A 19,679-nucleotide genomic window follows, 5' to 3' on the forward strand; every position below is an offset into this window, starting at 1 on the left:
AATATATTTGAAATTTTTATTCTTTTTTATTATTTTCTTTTGAATATTTTTTTAACTTCCTTTATATTTTATAAAAAATAAAAAAAAAGTATACAACTTTACTAATAGTCATTTATTTAATTATTAAGTAAAAAAATAATAAAAAAATAAAGAAAATAGTAAATGAGTGGTAGGAGATAACAAGTCTAAATTACCATCTCATCTCATATAATTATTATAATTTTTTTAAAATTTTTAATAAAATATAATAAATAATTAAAATTTTTAAATTTTAAAACAAAAATAATATTAAAAATTTATATTCTACCTATATTTTATTTAATTTTTCTCTTATTTTAATTCACGAAAGGACGAAGAGAAAAGTCTACAATCTATATATATATTTTTCCCTTATCTCTCTAGCTTCTTTCGCTTTTTGTAATTTTCAAATATTTATTTTTCTTTGAGAAAGTCTTGTCCAGTATCCAGTTCTCACGCACCATACGAGAAACGGAGCGGTCGACGGCTCTCCGGCTATGCAACCCGCCGTGCTTCTTCCCTGCATCATGTCTTCCGACTTGTTCCCTCTGCTTCTTTAGTATGCCCAAATCCTGGTGCAACATCAATTCAAGGCTTCTCTGAACCAACACTTACTGCTAACTTTCATTCCTAATTAATTTTTCACGGCCATGACTTATTGTCCTTTTTGTGCAAGTGACAGATCACTACAGGGAACCCAAATCATGGTTGCTTGCTTTGGCTATCCACTGCTTGCTATCCTAATTATCTAGGGTTTACTTTTTAGGGTTTTAGGACCATTTTCTTTGCTTCTTACAATATTTATACTGGTTTTTTTCATCTGGGTTGACGGAGGAATGGAGGACTATAACAATCATCTTAATGAGAATTCAGCTGAAAGGGGTAATTTCTTGTACGCTTCACCAGTTCTTGCAGCGCGTTCTTCTGGTTATGGGAGAACAAGCGGTGGATCAAACGTGAGCAGTGATCAGCAGACCCAGATGCATATCAACACCTTTCCTCTTCAATCCGGCGGAGAGTGCTATCAATCCGAAGTACACCCAATTGTGAAGACCGAAAACAGCGGTTCCCATCATTTACAGACATTCCATTACCATCTGATGAGGGGGCACCAAGCTGGAGTTCAGCAACAACAAGAAGGCCGGAATGAGAACTCCAGTACTGATGTTGAGGCTATCAAAGCCAAAATCTTCGCCCACCCTCAGTACTCTAATCTCTTGGAAGCTTACATGGATTGCCAAAAGGTGTTTATCCTCCACATATTTAGTAGAAGATGAACTTTCTGGAGGAAAATACGTAGAAGATTGACCGTCTTTCTCTGATCTCTTGGTGCTTTATAAATAGGTCGGCGCTCCGCCTGAAATGGTGGCTCGGCTCTCAGCTGCTCGCGAGGAGTTTGAGTCGCGGCAACGATCTTCAGTGTCTTCCAGATCAGAGACTGGAAAGGACCCAGAACTCGATCAGTTCATGGTGATTCCTTTACACTTCATTAATTAATTGGCTCAATAATTTCTCTTTGTTCATTTAGTTTGGAAAAACAGTTCTCTTTGTCTCTCTTGCGGTCACTCACCCAATATCTGAAAACATTTGAGATGGGTAATCAGGAAGCCTATTATGACATGCTGGTGAAATATCGGGACGAACTAAGCAGACCTATTCAAGAAGCAATGGATTTCATGAGTAGGATCGAAACTCAGCTTAACATGCTTTGCAATGGCGCCGTGCGGATCCTTCCCTCTGGTATTCTTCCATATATATATAATAAATATATATATATATATATATTATATCCCAGGAAATTAGATATATCTACGTATTCTGTGCATACAGGTAGCTTTTCCTACTATTCTATTTACTGCAGAATCGTCTTCCCAGAGAGAAATGACTCAGTGAGTCAGTAGGGGTCACTTCTTGTCGACCATACGGAACTTTGACCAGATTACACGTTCCAGTACCGAAGTGGATCAAGACCCACGAAAGAGAGAGAAATAGACAATTACCTTGTTGCGATCGAGTTGCTTAGCAAAACCCTAATCATGAGAGGGATCTGTTTTGTGCATTTTATACACCTAGGAAAAATCCACATAAAATCGCAAAAAAAGAAGAAAAATCCACATAAAGGATGAAAGACAAAGCGCAATGGTATGGTAGTATAAACAATGAACCTCGAACATATGCATCTGAAATGGGTTAGCTTTACAGTCATGTATCGCGACAAATTATTCTTTTTAGAGTTTGATACCGAAATCTAGGCTAGGTCTTATCTTTCTTCATCTGCTAAGTAAATCTGACTCGTACTCTGTAGGTCTACGTGATAAACGAACATCTCGAGATCGTTCTTCTTGTCATTTCCATGATTCTGTATTTTATTTTTTTCATTCACACTAACCCCAAAAGGAAAATAAGCATAGGATTCTGTTCAATTCACTGCTACCCCTTGTGTAGCTTGTACATCTTGTCAGAAAATATAATTTTTTACTGATGTCGATGGATTACATATTTATATTTAATTCTTTTTCGCCCATCCACAAATCCAGGATTTGTTTTTCTTTCTTTGCTCATGACATTAATCATATAAATTAAGGGGGATAAATGATTACTCCCACCATTATTGTTAGTATTTTAATGTTGTTTTTGCCTTTCATTATTGTTGGACTGTGCATGGTGTTGTATTTTTGTCGGGTGTAGCTTATGAGGAATGAACCCGGCCGGTATCAACCATACTTGGGTGGACACATACACTTTCCTCCTCGATCTCTAATCAGAAATCTATGAATGCTTTTTTTTCCCTTGTCCTTACTCTTACTGAATGTTTCATGCATGCATTCTGTGAAAGCATGCCACCACGACCAAGGGTTTCATCTTGATTGGTTAATTTGTTTTGTTCGTTCCTATATTCTCTTACGAATTTAGGTCCATTTGATTTGGCAAAGAAAATATGTTTTCTGTGATGGTTTGATCACCCCAAGGAAAATATGTTTTTGGTTCCTAGCTCATATATCGATGTTGCCACACTAGTCCTAATATATTCTAAGACGCTTTCTTGGGGTTTCGTTTGGATTCAGAGATGAGTTGAGATGATTTTAGATGAATTGAATAAAATATATATTATTAGAATATTATTTTTTAATATTAATATTGTTTTGAGATTTGAAAAAGTTGAATTATTTATTATATTTTGTGTGAGAATTTAGAAAAATTACAATAATAATAAAATAAGATGAGTTGATGTGAGTTTCCAATCCAAACTGAGGCCAAGTCTGAATGGTTTTGGTACATGGATCATTCTTAGACGGCAGCTATTGTAAATTGTGGATGTGGGTACAATAACTATAAATGTGAATTTTGAGGTTCTATGGTGGTGGGCATGATCACAGTTTCAGCTTCACATATTTTAGAAGTATAAATGTATATATTTTTTGAGAGGATGATCAATGGCTTCCTGAATCATAGTAATTATTACTTCTTGAGGACTTGATCACGATGCTTAATATGTTCACAAACTTGGTAATGTGTTAGGCAAATGAATAGTATATTCCTCCCAAGAAAGTGCATGCTAATTTGAAGGTAAAAAAACTAGCTCAATCAGCATTTGTTTTTAGCAAGTGGTAGAACTTGCCGGACACATCATGTATATCAGTTTTTAACATTTTACTCTCAATTAATTTTTGTACCCTTATTATTTTAGGCTTCTCTTTCTGTTCACACCGGTGCCTTAGTTGGTCTCTGGTTTGGAAAATTTTATTTATACTTGCAATTTTACGCACGTAACTATATGTGCTGACGTGTTAGTTATGGTGAAGATTTTGAAATTTTACATTTGAAATTTGAATTAAAAAAAAAAAGAAAAAAATGATAAAAAGGGGTGGATACCCAATACTTGTAATATTGTAAATATATGTACCACCACTCCTCTGATAAATTAAAGTACTGGACTTATGAATGTTTGTTATTGTTTTTATTTGTACTCCATTGCCCACTTTCTTGTAGCTTCGTTATGGAATTCCTCAGTTATATTGTTTCGAAAAACTCAAGTTTCGAGGTTGTGATTTCAATTTTTTTGGTCATATTGGGTCGAGAATGCCATGTCTTCTAGGGTAATGTGGTTCGTTTCAAAGCATCATTAATATGGGTGTTATTCTCCCCATACAGGTGGTTAGCCACCCATCCCGCACCCCATTCCAACTTGGGGCGGCTAAATTTGACCTTCACACTCCGTCCCTACCTGTATTTCTAACTGTCATATCGGCTTGCTAGGTAAGTGGATTGAGGACCACCTTTATACCACCCCCGTCCAACAATTGATTCTTCATAAAATTCATAAATACATCATAAAAGTCGCACAAGATCACAATAACATGAAACAAACAAGACACTTCATATCTATGCATAGATCTTCAAATTTGTGCATGGAAACACATCCACACTCATGCTCGTGACCCACGGTGGCCCATGGTCACGACTGTGGCTCATAAACCCCACAGACCCAAGGTCGCGACCATGGGTCATAAAACTTGTAGATCCAAGGTTGTAGGCTGTCAGTCATAAAGCTCGCAGACCCATTGTCTTTAACTTATAGTTCTACGGCAATGACCGTGGTCTTGGGTTGTGCTTGGCCGTGGGTGGAGAAGAAGAAGCGAGCTGAGAGGAGAAAGAAGAAGAGAAGAGGAGGAGAAAGAAGAGGAGGAAAGAAAGAAGACGAAGTATAGTAGGTTAACTGTGAGAGATGCCGACGTGAGTGGAAGGGGAAGAAGAGAAGAGATGGGAATGGAGAGGAGAGGACAGCGGTTGAAAGAGAAAATGATAGGAGAGAGAAAAATAAGTATATTTATAGAGAAATGTTCTAGTCACAAAGAGATCACTAAAAAATAAACCCAGAAATTGATGTGGCTTGATATGATACTTCGATAGTAAAATTATTTTTATTGTAAAATAGATTTAACGTACCAAATCAAGTCAGGTCAATTTGTGAGTTTATATATATCCTAGGGGCGGTTGAAATTCTGGGCACCCACCATGCCTCGGACCCGTCTGCATATGTATTTTTTAGTTAGAATACCGTTTGCACCCGTATTGGGGTCCGGCCCCTAATGGGATGTGTGGATTGGATGGGTGGGGGTTCGGGGCCCTGCCAGCTACACCTAATCATTGATTCAGTTTCCAAGTTCATATGGTAATTGCTAGTGAATAACAGGTTGGATACAATTTTAAAAGACTAGATGGCTGGCCGTCCTCTGCCATATATATATAGTTGTTAATTTGACGGACACACGAGACAATACTTCAGTGTTGTTCAATAACGGATGTTAGGCTTTGTGAGGGGGAAGAAGTGGAAATATATATGGTGCCCTCCAAAAGTAGCGTTCTATTAATGGGAGTAACGATTAATGCTTAAGTCTTCTAAATAGGCTAATATCTGTCAACCCGAACATTGTAGGTTTTTTCCTTTTTCATTGGATCGTTTGAGATTCTCAAAATCGTCTATTTTAATTAGCTTGGCACGGAAAGGACAAGTTGGCATACACTGAGAGTTAAAGAGTTTGCCAATGGGCTGTAGCCCAAGTGGCACTTCCACTGCCAACGGCTCGGATATTGTTAATATGTATGGTTTCCGTGTCCAATATCTCATAATGATATTATCATCTTTATTATTTTCTTAATCATTATCCTCTTTTCATGCTCTTATGTGGTATGAAGTATATAAATTTCCAATAATTTGATGCCACATTAAAGATATGATGCGAGGATAATGGTTAAAAGAATGATGCATAGCACTTCTTGTGAACATATATTACGAATGTTTGATGTAATTTGTTAGATCTTGAAAAATCGTGTAAAATTAATCTTCATATAGATTTTTTTCCAAATGTGGATTATCATTGCATGAAATATAACTTTCCAGTTCTTACATTTCCTTGTGACAGATCATGAGAAGTGTGAAGGTATGGGCTCATCCGAAGAGGATCAAGATAATAGTGCTGGAGAAACAGAAGTTCCTGAGATTGATCCACGTGCTGAAGACCGTGAACTTAAGAATCACCTATTGAGGAAGTATAGTGGTTACTTAAGCAGCCTCAAGCAAGAGCTTTCCAAGAAAAAGAAGAAAGGAAAACTACCAAAAGATGCCAGACAAAAGCTGCTTAGTTGGTGGGAGTTGCACTACAAATGGCCTTACCCTTCGGTATGCATAATCCTGGCCTTAAAAAATGGATAGTTTTTCAGTACCCCATGCAAGAAATTGCACTCTTCATTCTAGATCTTGTCATCTTCACTCACATCTGCCGATGTCATGAAACTTTTTTAGTGGCTTGAAACATTTCAAGCAACTATATATAAAATTGCATGACAGTATGTTTTTTTTTTTTTTCTCTATTATAAACGCGCAGGAGACAGAGAAGGTAGCATTGGCTGAATCAACTGGTTTGGACCAGAAGCAAATAAATAATTGGTTCATAAACCAGAGAAAACGGCACTGGAAACCTTCTGAAGATATGCAGTTTATGGTAATGGATGGGCTACATCCGCAAAATGCTGCTCTCTACATGGATAGTCACTACTTGGGTGATGGCCATTACCGTCTAGGACAATGAGTCCTAAAATCATTTGCATATATAGTAATTATCGACGTTGAGAACTGTCTTATAATAATGCAGTCTGAATTAATTAAGACATCAGTATAATTTGTTAAAGCTAAGTCCGTACCAGAGTTGAGCAATGTTCTGATATTTTTTAGGAGGGATTCCATCACTGCACTGCAATTTAGTGAAAACTATAGTCCGTATGCATGCGGTGGTGATGACATTCAAGTTGAGCTGCAGAGATGTCATGTCATTGTGCCAATTTACGTCATTCTGGGACGTTTTGAATTGTTTTGTGTGTCCGATATCATCGAGGATCCGGAGCTCTCTCTTGTATTTTAATTTGCTGTGTGCTTCTAGTTAGCATATATATGTGAGGAGATGATGATAATTGCTGGGAGAAACATTTTATTTAGTTTTTACTTTTATGCATCGACGATCTGTACTACTTCAAACATATTCAAATCTGTAACAGCAACTACTTAATTGCTGTTAAGTGTATATAGTAAGAAGAAACTGAATATGATGTTAATGAGGGTGTAATATTATAATTTATCCGGTTTTTCCAGCCCCATTGTGCTTTTTTGGCTTGCAACTAGGAATCTTCAAGTAGACCCGTAGCTTGTGCATGTGTTACTTTGCTTTGTGCTTGTACGCAGGGGGTTTTATCTCCCCTCCCAAGGCACATTTCATATGTATTAAACATAGGTTACAAGATAAGTAAGGGGTGGGAGATCCCTATAAACAGCCCATCATGGTTAATACAGCACCAAAAGAGAAGAATATTTTAAAAAAGAGAGGTTAATATGAGATCGGTCAAATGATCCCTCTGCCCATCCCCAATAAGGGGGAGCTGCCAATTGCGGATTTTGTGCAATTCAACTCGTGGACTGCATGTGTTGTCTTGGCATGGAGCCGTAGCGATTGGGATGCACTGTAACTTGGAAGAATAGACAGAAAACTGAAGTAAACACTAGAGGTGGTATGACTTGGGTAAGTGGAAGGGAGTCGGTGGTCAACAATAGAGGGGGAATTGAGAGTCCGGATCTAGGAGGGTTTCAGTCTGGGTTTTGGTAGGATTTGCTCAAGTTTTTTGTATGCAGGGGGTGACAAGATCTTAATTTTGAGCATACTGCAAACTTATTCAAATTTACAAACTTATCTACGTCTTCTTAGTCTATTTTTTATATTTTTTTAAGTAAACTGATATTTACAGTCGTGTAGTGTGTAAGCTTCACGCAATTATTTAAAAAAAATGAGTAAATAAGGAATCCACATAAAAAAAATTAATTTTTTTAATATTAAACTCCACTCTTTTTCAAAAAGAGAAAATATTCGTGCATAATAGAACTCACTCCTATTCCTTTTTCATAACCGCTTCTAAGCGGTCCGGCTGTTTATGTCTAATAAACAACCCTCCAATCAAAAGCTGCCACATCACAATTTACACCAAAAACAAGATAGTTGCAACCACACACAATTAGCCCTGCCACAATTGTAATTTCTTCGTCTTCATCCCTGCCGTGTGCCTCACACTTTCACTGCACTGCCCCTTTCAAAATTCATCTCACTGAGACTCTTCCGTTCGTTTGCACCACCGCTGCAACTCATCTCACCCAACCCCTATCCATCTCTTCAGTCGGAATCTCAGCTGAGACCCTACTCATATAAAACATATTTGAAATTGTAAAATGAGCTGGAGAATAATTACTGAAATTGTAAGTAGCGATTTCATCTGGAGAATGTTCTAGCCCAAAGTATTGAATGATGTGAAGAGAGAATCGAAGAAGAAGAATCTTGAGGGAGAGAAAAATCGAACCATTCTAGGGTTTCTAGATCTGTCGCAAGAGGGGGCTTGGGCTGTCTGTCTCCTTGCCACCGTCGCGAGGGGGGTGATATTCGCAGCACCGTCGCAAGGGGGGGCCAGGGGGGTTTCTGATTCACGAGAGTTCTCCTGGATGAAAGAGAGAACAAATATGAAAGGAAAACAAACAATCGGGTGAGGTGCGATCCCATGAAAATGAAGATGAAATGCGTACGTGTCCGCTTCTAATTGGTGGGTTGTTTTTAGGGTCTTAGCAGCCCAACCGGTCAGAAGGTTTGCTCTTCCTTTTATTATTATTATTATTAAGGAAGAAATTAAGAAAATACTAGTTAAATTACAAATCACTAAGAAGGTAAATGGTACTTTGATTGGTTTCCTTTTATTTTTAGGTCTTGGCTAAATGACATTGTAAGCATATAATATTCTACAATATTCACATACCACTTATAATCTACAGTATTTATAAAAGGGTTGCGCGGAATTTGTACATTCAAGACTTATTTACGGTGTTCCTCTTTTATTTAATTCTTGTTACTCTTATAACTATTAGGTATGGTTTGGATAGAATAAGTATCTCAACTCATCATATCTCATCTCAATATGTAAACAATATAAACAAAACCATTTTTTAAATATTAAAATAAAAATAATATTAAAAATAATATTTTATTTAATTTTTTTTATCTCATTTCCCAAAACTCTATAAAATATCTTAATTCAAATAATTTTTTTATTATTTATAGATGATTTCATGTCATCTCTATATCCAAATGATAACATAGATCCTGTTTAGATAGTAAAAATGTTTCATCTCATCTTATTATTATTATTTTTCTAAATTTTCACACAAAATATAATAAACAATTCAACATTTTTAATTCCCCAAACAATAATAGTATTAACAAATAATATTATAACAATATTTTATTTAACTTTCATCTCAACTCATCTCATTTTACTATTCAAACGGTACCTTAATTTGATTTTGATTAGCTATTTAGGCCATTTGGATATTGAGTTAAGTTGAGATGAATTGAGTTTTTTATGAATAATAGTGAGTTGAGATGATGGAGTAAGTTTTATGGAGTCCATATAAGATGAGTTTAGATATGTTTGTATATTAAATGAGTTTAAATGTATTTATGAAAAGTTAAAAAATGTTGTAGATCTCACGTATTAAAAAATTTTAAATTTAAATAAATTTAATGATTTGAGAATTGAGTATTTAAATGTTAAATTCAGTTTAAAATTAAATTAAATTAAATAAAATTAAATTGATTTCAGTCGAATCTAACTTTCAAATCAAGCGTTGATTACAAAAATAAAACTAATTGCATGGTAAAATGGGAAGTCCCACTCCATGTTGTCATCAACCACGCAAACCTCTAATTAATCTGTCGTGTCGGCGGCCGACGAATACAAACAACTGATGACGTGTACAATGACGACTGCTATGATCAATTGATAAATTCTACAGTTTAAAGTCTCCTCATCAAACGGCAATCACAAACAAGTGATAATGAAAGGCTCAGATTACTATTCCGCCGCCAGGCTGCTTTTTTTTAATATTTTAAAAAATTAAAAAAATATATTAATATATTTAAAATCATTTCTTTAACCACTAAATAAAAAATAAATTTAACCAATAATCAACTAAAGCGGTCAAACTAGGACCGCAGAGTATCTTTTCCCATAATTAAAAATTAAAAACCACGAATTAGCCTCATGATCTGGCTTCCGCACGCTTGATCGCTTTCACTCTTTTCCTGTTGTCATTTTCTCTCTTCTAATTTCCTTTTCCATAATTTGGAGCCACACACCCTCGGATGTTTTCCATAATTTCTTTTCATGATATGTCTTAAATCTTCTTTTATTAATGAGAGTTTGTTTTCTTATAATAAATAAATAAGTAACTTTTACGTAGGCTTGTTTAAAACTAGATCTCATCTTAAAATTTTTATTTCATTTTTTCTCATTTCATTTCCTTTTCAAACATAATTTAAATACAAAATTTTCAAACTAATCATTACAAAATTTTCAAACTAATTATTACAACTTTTTTAAAATTTCAAATAAAAATAAAAAATAATTTAACTTTTTCAAATCTCCAAACAAAAATAATATTATAAAACTATATTATAACAATATTTTAATTTTATAATATTTTTTATTCAATTTTTTTACTCTTTTTTTGCAAAACCTAAAAAGTACTACACTCAAACTATTTCACTACTATTTATAAACTAACTATTATTTACCAAAGTTTCATCTCATCTAACTAACTCTGTTACTGAACTTATAGACATCGCAAGACATCCCAATGAAGACAAGGAGTCTTCTTATTTTCTCTCTTCTTAACGCAAGCTAAATACCCATCAATGACGAGAATCTCCAACCTCTCTCCAACCCTAAACCGAAATCAGTGTTTCTTCCCCTTTCTCTTCCCATGTTTGTTTTCTCTATTTTGTTCTTTTTTTTTTGTTAATTTTTTTTCCAGGTCAAATAAAGGAGAAACGCCGACCCTTGGTTTTCTGGTGGCCAATGTACTACACGTGCCCCACCATGCGTTTCCTCAATCGCCGATCTTCCAGACCACCTAATACGGTGCCAAAAGGAGCGACGCGTAGCACACACGCGCGGGTCATCGCGGACGTGTGGCTTCCACTCGCCGCCGCTTGCGCAGCCGCCATGAGCGGAGTTTCTGGGGTTAGCGACTCCGGTATCCTCAAGATCGATTGTCCGACATCTTCCTAGAGTGGCGTGTATCCTTCACGTGCCATTTTAGCCGCCTTAGCCAGTGTTTTTTTAGTTTTTTGCAGTGTTTTTAAATGTCTACAGTTTTGATTTTTGTTTGTGTTAGGAAATAAAAGAAATAGGCTATTGGACTTTGGTCCATAGCAGGAGTATTCCGACCTCTTTTTGAGAACGAGGGTGGTCTAGTCCTTCTCCTCATTTGGAGGATGGGGGTGGTTTTGTCATTCTGCTCATTTGGAGGATGGGGGTGGTTGTGTCTTTCTCCTCTTTTGGAGAGGGGATGGTTATCTCTGTTATTTTATTTTATTTTATTTTATAGAGAATGGTACTCTCAGACAAGCCAGTCTTATCAGTAAAGAGTTTTTAGAAATTAAGATAATGTCCGTTGCCAAGAAATTTGTGTGCGAGAAAACTCCCCACAGATGAGTAGTTTGGTTTGTAATCTGAGTTTTTTTCTATGTATTGACCAGTTATAGCTATAACTTCGATTTCATGAATGAACTGAAGTCTATTTCCTATATAAAAAAAGTACCCATCCATGACACACGAATGTCAAATGTCACTTCAATAATGTGCTAGAGTATTTCATTTTTCAAAAATTCTTGTTACAACCATGGCGTAACCACGTCCCACGTGGGCAAAAATTCAAAATAGTGCGTTTGGGTGCGTTTTCATTTCCCACGACTGGTGAAGGAAAACATCGATGAAGGAAAATGAATGAAAATTTGTAAGAGGTGAAGGATCTAGTTTTTCCAAGGCAGGCAAGCTTTTGTCAGTCACCAAAGAGCACCCTGAAACAGAGAGGATCTAGAGATTGAATTGGTTTGCCTGGTCCAGGTCTGCAATCCCACAATCTATGACGACACACGTAGAAACATCAAGATCACTGAGCAACGGGCAGTTATCAACAATTACAACTAAACTAGCATCATTGATCTTGCGACAACCGTCAAGATTTTGCATTTCTCACGACCGGTGAAAGAAAAATTGTAAGAAGTGAAGGAAAAATGAAGACCCACGACGCTACTGACGACGAAGACCACCGGCGTAGATTTGGCTACCCACAATTGGCTAGCCAAGACAACGACGACGATGATAATGTTAGGGACCCCGGTCTTGTCCCTAACACTAAGGTCCACTAGCTTGCCTTGATGAAGATGATGACCGAGTGATCTTGCTATCTTGCTTGGCTTTCACCAAATGAATGGTGTTTGAGTAATGAAATGATGAAGATGATGCACTTAGGTAGGTTAAGTGTTTAGGCTAAGGCAAATTAATGTGGGTGGCTAGACTTGTTCTTGAGTGAGGTGCCAAGATGATGGAGGCTAGGGTTGAATGGAAGAGATGAGGTTAGGGTTTGTTCTTGGAGAGTGGTGCCAAGTTGATGGAGTGGGAGTGTTCTAAGAGTTGATTATGGTTGTTTGATGCAATGCGGATGGCTTGGGGGTTGCCCTTGATGTTTAGGCCACTTGGATGGAGATTAGGGTTGGTATAGTGAAGTGTAGCTAGGGTTTTGTGGGGTGGCTAGGGTAGATTTCGAGATTTGGATGAGTTGGCTTAGGGTTGGAGTTTAGGATGATGTTAGGGTTTGGGAATGAGATGGAAGAGTAAGGCTAGGGTTTGGTGGCTAAGCAACAACTAGGGTTAACGTAGGGTAGGATGGCCATTTAGGGTTTGGAGTGTAAGCAACTAGGGTTGCCGAATTGGTGTGGTGGAATTAGGGTTTGGGAATGAGATGGAAGAGTGAGGCTAGGGTTTGGAGGCTAAGGTGGGCGGATTGGGATTGACTTGGTGTTAGGAAAATTGGCTAGATTTGGTTGGTTTAGGAGTGGATATGGGAAGTTTGTAAGATGGAAGGAATCTTTGAGTGAAGAGGGGAATTTGAATTTGAATTAAGATGACAAGTCAATAGTTGACTTAGAGAGATTGTAGGAAGAGTGATCTAAGGAATTGAAGAGAATTCGCAATTCCTTAAATTAAGGGATTTGAATTTGAATTTGAATTTGAATTGGAATTTGAATTTGAAGTTGAATTTGAATTTGAATTTTGAATTTTGAATTTTGAATTTGAGGAACTTAAGACTCCTAAAAGGAATGAATCATCTTATGGAAGTTTGAGGTGGACGGCTAGGGCTTATGTGGATGAATGGCTAATTATGGTAAGTGACCAAGATGGGAAGATGGGAGACAAGATGGGTTCGGCTAGGTCAATGGTTATTTGAGTGATGAAGGACAATTATGGAAATGTGAACTATTATGGAAAGTAGGGCAACACTAGGGTTGGTCGAGTATGGTAAGTGGGGAATATGGCTAGGGTTTGATGGGAGATGGTGGCTAGGTATTTCGGCTAGGGCAATTGGGATGGTGGGAATGCTTTATGTAAAGTGTGTAAATTTATGGAAAGGATGACAAACAAGGTGGTGGTCGAGTATGTGGTATGAAATGGATCAAATGAGTAATGGAATGGGTGAACACCAAGAACAAATGAAGAACACGATGAACAAGTGATAAATACTCAAGAACAACTCAAGAACAATACACATAAAATATTAAGATCAAATAATAGAAAATGGAAAACAAGAGATGGAATGGAAAATACTCATAAGATTAACGGATTGTTAGGGATTCACGAATTGCACCCTAAAGATGAAAAGAACAAGATAGATTGAACCACACCTATTCACGAATTGCAAGGTGTGATCTCTCTTAGGGGATTCACGTATTGCACCCCAAAGAGCCCAGGTGCCTTAGCACCGAATGGTGATCTTAAGAACAAAATAGTCTACCCACTAGAAAATTTGTCAAAAAATGTCAATGCAAAGACTAAGGGTCCTATTTATAAGGATTACAACTTGGAAACCCTCAATAGGTCTCTTGAAAAATAAATAATTAAATAAAAATAAAAAATAAAAAATAATATAGTTGGCATGGGCTAAGTTGACCCATGGCATGCATGAGCCCATGGGTGGGCTAGGCTAGCCCATGACATGGCTAGCATGGCTGTTGGCATGTGGCTGACATGACCCTGGGTTGGTCTGGGCATTGGCATGGCTGGCATGGCCCAGGCAGGGCGCTTGGGCGCTGGGCGTGCTGGGGCGGGCACACTGGACGTGCGCGCGGGATTGCTACGCACTGCCCGAGCGAGGCATGTGCGCGTGCTGGGCATGCTGGGGGCGCTGGCCATGTTGAACGGGCTGACTTGGTCACCAGCCTCCTTTGGCATCCTGGGCATGTTAAGGCAGGACCCATGGCATGCCCGTGGGGCTGTTTTGGGGCTGTCCAGCCTTGTCTCGACATGGCTAGTGGCTTGGCCATGGGCCACAACACATGTGTTCCTACCAGATAGACCCATGACGACCACTTTCAGTAGATTCGACTACCCATGATGACCACCACCAGCGCTGATTCAGCTACCCACGACGACGACCACCACGACGACCCCTCCTTGTTGTTTATGTCTCCTGTTTTGTTTTTGTTTTTATTTTTTTTAATAATATATGGGCTGATCGGTTCCCCAACGGTTACTCGTGCCGGTAGTATATAGAAGAACTCTTATTTTTTTATGGTTTCAGATGTATTTTATCCTTATTGTTTTGTTTAATTGTTATTTAAATTTAAGAGGTTTGAATTAAATAAGAAATATATTGATTAAATTAGATAATATTTATCATTTATTTAATGTCGTCGAAACAATTGTATCAAAAATAGTACCACGAGAAAACTTTATTTCCAATGCGTTTCAATATTAAAAATCTCTTTATAGCTTTAATTTTTTTAATCTATTCCAATGCAAAAAGAGTCAAAATCGGAGGATGTGTCTGTGCCACTGAAATATTTAGTGCGTTGTCCAAAAGCTCAGCTACCAGCGTCTGTGACTAATTTGTGGCTATTGTTGTAGAACTAACGGCATCTATATTAAATTAATAATGACATGAAAACCTCTCGTGTTTATTTATTTATTTTTTTGAAAGAAGAAACCTCTCGTGATTACCTTAAAGATATATATATATATATATATATATATATATATATAGGCACCATCTTAATTATATAGAGAGGTAATTCATGATCATCTGTTGCTGATCATTGTTTGGCTAAATTCGTAGTTGGCTGTAATTTGATCAAGAAAATACATATTTCCTGCCTCCTGTTTTGCTAAAGGCAGTTTGGAGATCAGAATACGTACAAAGTGAATCTTGCTGGTTTGTCAAATTTTAGACATAAAAATTATCCTTCTCTCTTTTTTCATTTGTTCAATAACAAATTAAATGTAAAAAGTAAAAGACTTGACGATTTAACATTGCAAGATCGATTTACTGATCAGCTTTTTGTGTGGGGTTTAGTTCTGTTTTGTGGTGGCCTGGTTAATTTGATGATCCAACATAATATGAATTATTTCATTGCAGTTTTTTTTTTAAAGATTTCCAATGAGGCTTGAGCCAATAGGATTCTATTTGTTACAACCAAAAAAAAAAACAAAAAAGTAACGAATCATTATCGAGTCGGGTCATCAAATTGTTTCGGCTTCCCTGAAAACTCCACCACAAAAAATTTGCCCAAAAGTTATCTGCTAATTTTTTTATTTTCTGATCTTTGACTACCAAAAGTTTGCCCATCCTCACGGTAACTAGAAATATATATATATATATATATATATATATATATATATATATATTTAGGGAAATGGGAGGGATCGACACTCGTTCACCTCTCTTTTTAAATTAATTCCCTAACAAAAAATTGGAAAACGTATAGATCATTCAAATATATTGACTGATCGTATGCAGCTTATAACTCAAGGGTGATGAGAAGCAATTACTGAATCTATGTTGGGTAACGAACCCTAGCTTTACTTGATATATATACTTATTTACATAAGATTATTACAACGAATTCTGCTCCAAATAAGGAAAAGAGTGCACGATTTGAAAAGCACAAGAAACATGACATGCATTCATGTGAAGTGGATATATAATAAAAGTTGATCTAAATTTATGTAAAGATCTTATAAAAGTAAACTTACTCAAGAAAGTGGTTTGATATGATATCTGACATACAATATCAAGACACACGTCAATTTGTAAATTTACTTTTATTAGATTTTTGTGTCGACCAAACATTTCGCTGTATAAAAAAGATAGAGATGGAGGCATGCAACCATAAAACTAATATTTCAAGTTTAATCTAACACGTTTCGCATCTGACTGTGCAAATTGAAGGAATGCTACATCTTATATATCATTCACTGCTTGTTAACGTTATAGCGCTCGGATGCTCTATACTGGGATTAATTGAGTATTCTCACCGGTGTCACCATGCGTACACAGCTTGTTATAAGTATTAATTGATCTGATAATATTATTTCGACACCAATATTGCACGAAAGACAACAACATGAGATAACAAATTATTATCATGGCCTTTGAGACAACATTGCATGCATGCTTGCAATTACTGCATGCATGTTGGTGGGATCGATCGATGTTCAATTGCACGCCTCATCAAATCATGGCATCATATACTGCATGGCGTACGTTGAACAGAAATCTGTCTTAGGCTGTCCACAATTTCTAGATTCCGATAACAAATTAATAAGCAGATCTGGATGAATTCTAATGATCATCATCACTAGTGACTGAAAGCAACCAACAAAGAACAATATATCCTTAGCTTCATTCTTTTTAAATAATTACAAACACATAATTTCAGAGAGAGTACTGAAAATATAATATATATAGAAATGAATTAACCTAGCCAATAATTCTTATACCACATATAGATCATAGCCAGTGATCTGTACAAATTAATTAAGCTAAATTAATGTCTTCCTATATATATATATATATATATATATATATATATATATATATGACACAGAATCCTGAACAAAAAACGTCGGCTTTCTGGTCATTAATTTAGGTAATTGCCTAAGCAATAATGATATAATTAGCTTGCTGCTGATGGATGGGTGTAGGGATTATAGAACTGAGGCTTTGGCTTTGCAATTGAGAAAGGGCTCGTGGAAGAGACGTCCCCAGCATTAGAACCCAGCTTCTCACAAGAGGGGCAGAGAGTAAGGGTGGCTGCCGGAAGCTGCATATAAAAAGGCGCAGCTGCTAGTTTCAATGACTTCAGCTCTTGGAGCTCTTTCTCTAGCCTCTTGTTCTCTTCTGTTAGCGTCTCGCAGCATTTCTTCAGTAGTTCACAATCTACTTCAGTTTGTTTCAGCTTAGTCCTGTGTAAATAGAGGGGGATCGAGGCGAAGGAAGGAAGGCATAAAATTATACTTGTTCATACAAACATAAAACTAATCTTTCATGGCCAAGATTAAGATTTATGTTAGTGATGATCAAGATCAGAACCTGGCTCTCCTGTTCTGGAACCAAACTTCTACTTGTCGTTGCCGTAGATTCAGCTGTTTTGCCAACTCTTGCTTTTGCTTCTGATAATCTCAATCAAAAAGCAAAAGACGGAAAAGGAGAGAAATAAATATATTTCATAATTATTTAGAAAATTATATTTTTTAACATAAAGTTCATAAGCACAAAAGAAAGGATGCATATATGCTACCAAATATAGAGGGATTATCAAGTTAAAGAAAGATAATGGGCATACTGGATTGAGAGTGGCGTGTTCTTTAAAGCTGTCTTCTAAAATAGCTGATTGTTCTTTGGTAAGTCTAAGTTTCTTCCTTGGACTAGCCTGATCTTCATCCTCATCGCTTACTCTTGAAGAGATCATCACTTTCTCTACCTCAATCTCTTCTTCACCCCCGGATTCTCTCTCCCTCTTGATGCTAGAGGAGTTTGAAAATGATGATACTGGGCTAAGAGAAGATGCAGCCTGCTTTTGCAAATCTACAGGCTCACCGCATACTTTTCTTGTATCCTCCATCTTTGATGAAAATTTGTATGTGGAAGTTTCATGATCTGATGGGCCTAACGTAAGAGAAGGGAACAAGTGATCATACTTTAAGGAAAACGTGATCTCCTTCCTGATCTTGATCTTCTTTTCTTGATCAGGATGCAAGTGATTTTCTGGCTTGTCTTGGGAGCCAAGTGCAAGAACAAGGCCTGCGTCACAAGCGCCATCATCGAGACTCATCTCGTACAAAGCCTAATCTTTTTGTTCGAGTGGAGCGAGCACGTAATTAATATAGAGAAGCTATATATGGAGGGCAAGATCTGCTTGATCGCGAAAATGAAGGAACGTGTGTAAAGGTCCTCTTGTGGGAGGAGTGTGGGGACTGAGCATTGATCAGTGGAAGGAAATGATCGAGTAGAGAAGCGAATTAATCTGGTTTGTGGATCATGAAATTCTTCTCTCTCTCTCTCTCTCTCTCTCTCTCTCCCCTAGGTTGACCCTGACAAAGAAATCTCTCTTTATGTCTTCAAGTAGACAACATATTCAATGTATACAATCAAGGCATGCGTGGAACCACATGGAAAGTTGATGGATGTGTACGTACAAGAACGCATGAAAAAGACAATAAATTTGGGCCCTTTAAAAAGTATTCATGAAATATTTTAATTATTTCATAATTTATTTCTATATTTTACATTCAATTGATTTAACTCATTCCAAGTAAATTAATGAACAACATCTTATTATTCGCATAACAGGATTCTGTCCTTTTCCTTTTCCTTTTCATTATGTCCTCTGAAATTTTCATTTCGATCCTGCAATTAATTTAAAATTTCGTCGAGAGAGAGAGAGAGAGAGAGATTTAAGGCATTGTAAACAGTGAATAATTAGTATTAAAACATGATCAGTAACTGTGAGTTTAGTACTCAAACATGAATCCAATTAATGGAGACAACACTCATAAGCATCAGATGCCAACACGTCAGCTGTGTTCCTTAATGTTCACCTAGTTGCAGACCATAAAATATTGTTCCCCACTCCATGACTTAATTAATTACTTTATATATGCATAGAATATATATATATATATATATATATATATATATATATATATAGGATGATCTGGTAAATAATTACTTTATTCGAGCATGCGTTCGCTAGGTAGCCAGATATAACTACTACTTTTAATTAATTTGGTGAATACAAGGAGAACATGTGTATAACGTACGTAGTGCATGCGTGGATTAATAATATAATGATCAGGCCAACTTCCAACCAATATTTATTATTATGGGCGGAAGAGAACTACCATTCGAATTTGGTTCCTTGGTCTCTGTGTACCTAAAGAAAGTTGATTTTGAAGGTTGAATTCTTATAACTTAGTACATTCAATTATAGTTTTGCAATTATTAAACATAGACTATGACTCCCATGCATGTAGATCGTGTCTACCCCTGACAGTTAAACTACTTCTATAGAAAATTTAATATCTATTAACTAAATCATCTATATATATATTATTAGCTAAATTATATATGCTAGCTACAAAAAAAAAATAAGTATTTGTAACGAAAACAGATTTATTTTAACAAGAAATAATCATTTTTATAAAAAATAACTGCATGATCACAAATAAGCAAT

The 19,679-nt window shown here is 36.4% G+C and overlaps 2 protein-coding genes across 2 annotated transcripts; one reads left to right on the forward strand and one right to left on the reverse strand.

Annotated features, from left to right (window-relative positions):
• Positions 1-371: 371 nt before the first annotated feature.
• Positions 372-7,164, forward strand: LOC121244849 (homeobox protein knotted-1-like 2). The gene is made up of 5 exons (XM_041143072.1): positions 372-1,262; positions 1,363-1,488; positions 1,623-1,758; positions 5,943-6,199; positions 6,405-7,164. Exons 1-5 carry the CDS (start codon positions 855-857, stop codon positions 6,606-6,608), a joined length of 1,131 nt encoding a protein of 376 aa, XP_040999006.1. The 5' UTR covers positions 372-854; the 3' UTR covers positions 6,609-7,164.
• Positions 7,165-16,825: 9,661 nt separating this feature from the next.
• On the reverse strand, positions 16,826-18,606 carry LOC121244959 (homeobox-leucine zipper protein HAT22-like). The gene is made up of 3 exons (XM_041143217.1): positions 17,790-18,606; positions 17,537-17,616; positions 16,826-17,409 (listed from the first exon to the last, which is right to left on the reverse strand). Exons 1-3 carry the CDS (start codon positions 18,276-18,278, stop codon positions 17,121-17,123), a joined length of 858 nt encoding a protein of 285 aa, XP_040999151.1. The 5' UTR covers positions 18,279-18,606; the 3' UTR covers positions 16,826-17,120.
• Positions 18,607-19,679: the final 1,073 nt, after the last annotated feature.

This window comes from Juglans microcarpa x Juglans regia, chromosome 8S (genome assembly GCF_004785595.1).
Source record: "Juglans microcarpa x Juglans regia isolate MS1-56 chromosome 8S, Jm3101_v1.0, whole genome shotgun sequence".
NCBI classification, from domain to species: domain Eukaryota; kingdom Viridiplantae; phylum Streptophyta; class Magnoliopsida; order Fagales; family Juglandaceae; genus Juglans; species Juglans microcarpa x Juglans regia.

What these genes read in the sequence shown, in the direction of transcription:
- LOC121244849 (XM_041143072.1), top strand. Translation starts at nt 855, where the DNA reads ATGGAGGACTATAACAATCATCTTAATGAGAATTCAGCTGAAAGGGGT. An exon ending in CTTACATGGATTGCCAAAAG is followed by an intron (nt 1,263 to 1,362) that starts GTGTTTATCCTC and finishes CTTTATAAATAG; the next exon opens with GTCGGCGCTCCGCCTGAAAT. An exon ending in ACAAATGGCCTTACCCTTCG is followed by an intron (nt 6,200 to 6,404) that starts GTATGCATAATC and finishes ATAAACGCGCAG; the next exon opens with GAGACAGAGAAGGTAGCATT.
- LOC121244959 (XM_041143217.1), bottom strand. Translation starts at nt 18,278, where the DNA reads ATGAGTCTCGATGATGGCGCTTGTGACGCAGGCCTTGTTCTTGCACTT. An exon ending in AACACGCCACTCTCAATCCA is followed by an intron (nt 17,617 to 17,789) that starts GTATGCCCATTA and finishes TGAGATTATCAG; the next exon opens with AAGCAAAAGCAAGAGTTGGC. An exon ending in TTCCAGAACAGGAGAGCCAG is followed by an intron (nt 17,410 to 17,536) that starts GTTCTGATCTTG and finishes CTATTTACACAG; the next exon opens with GACTAAGCTGAAACAAACTG.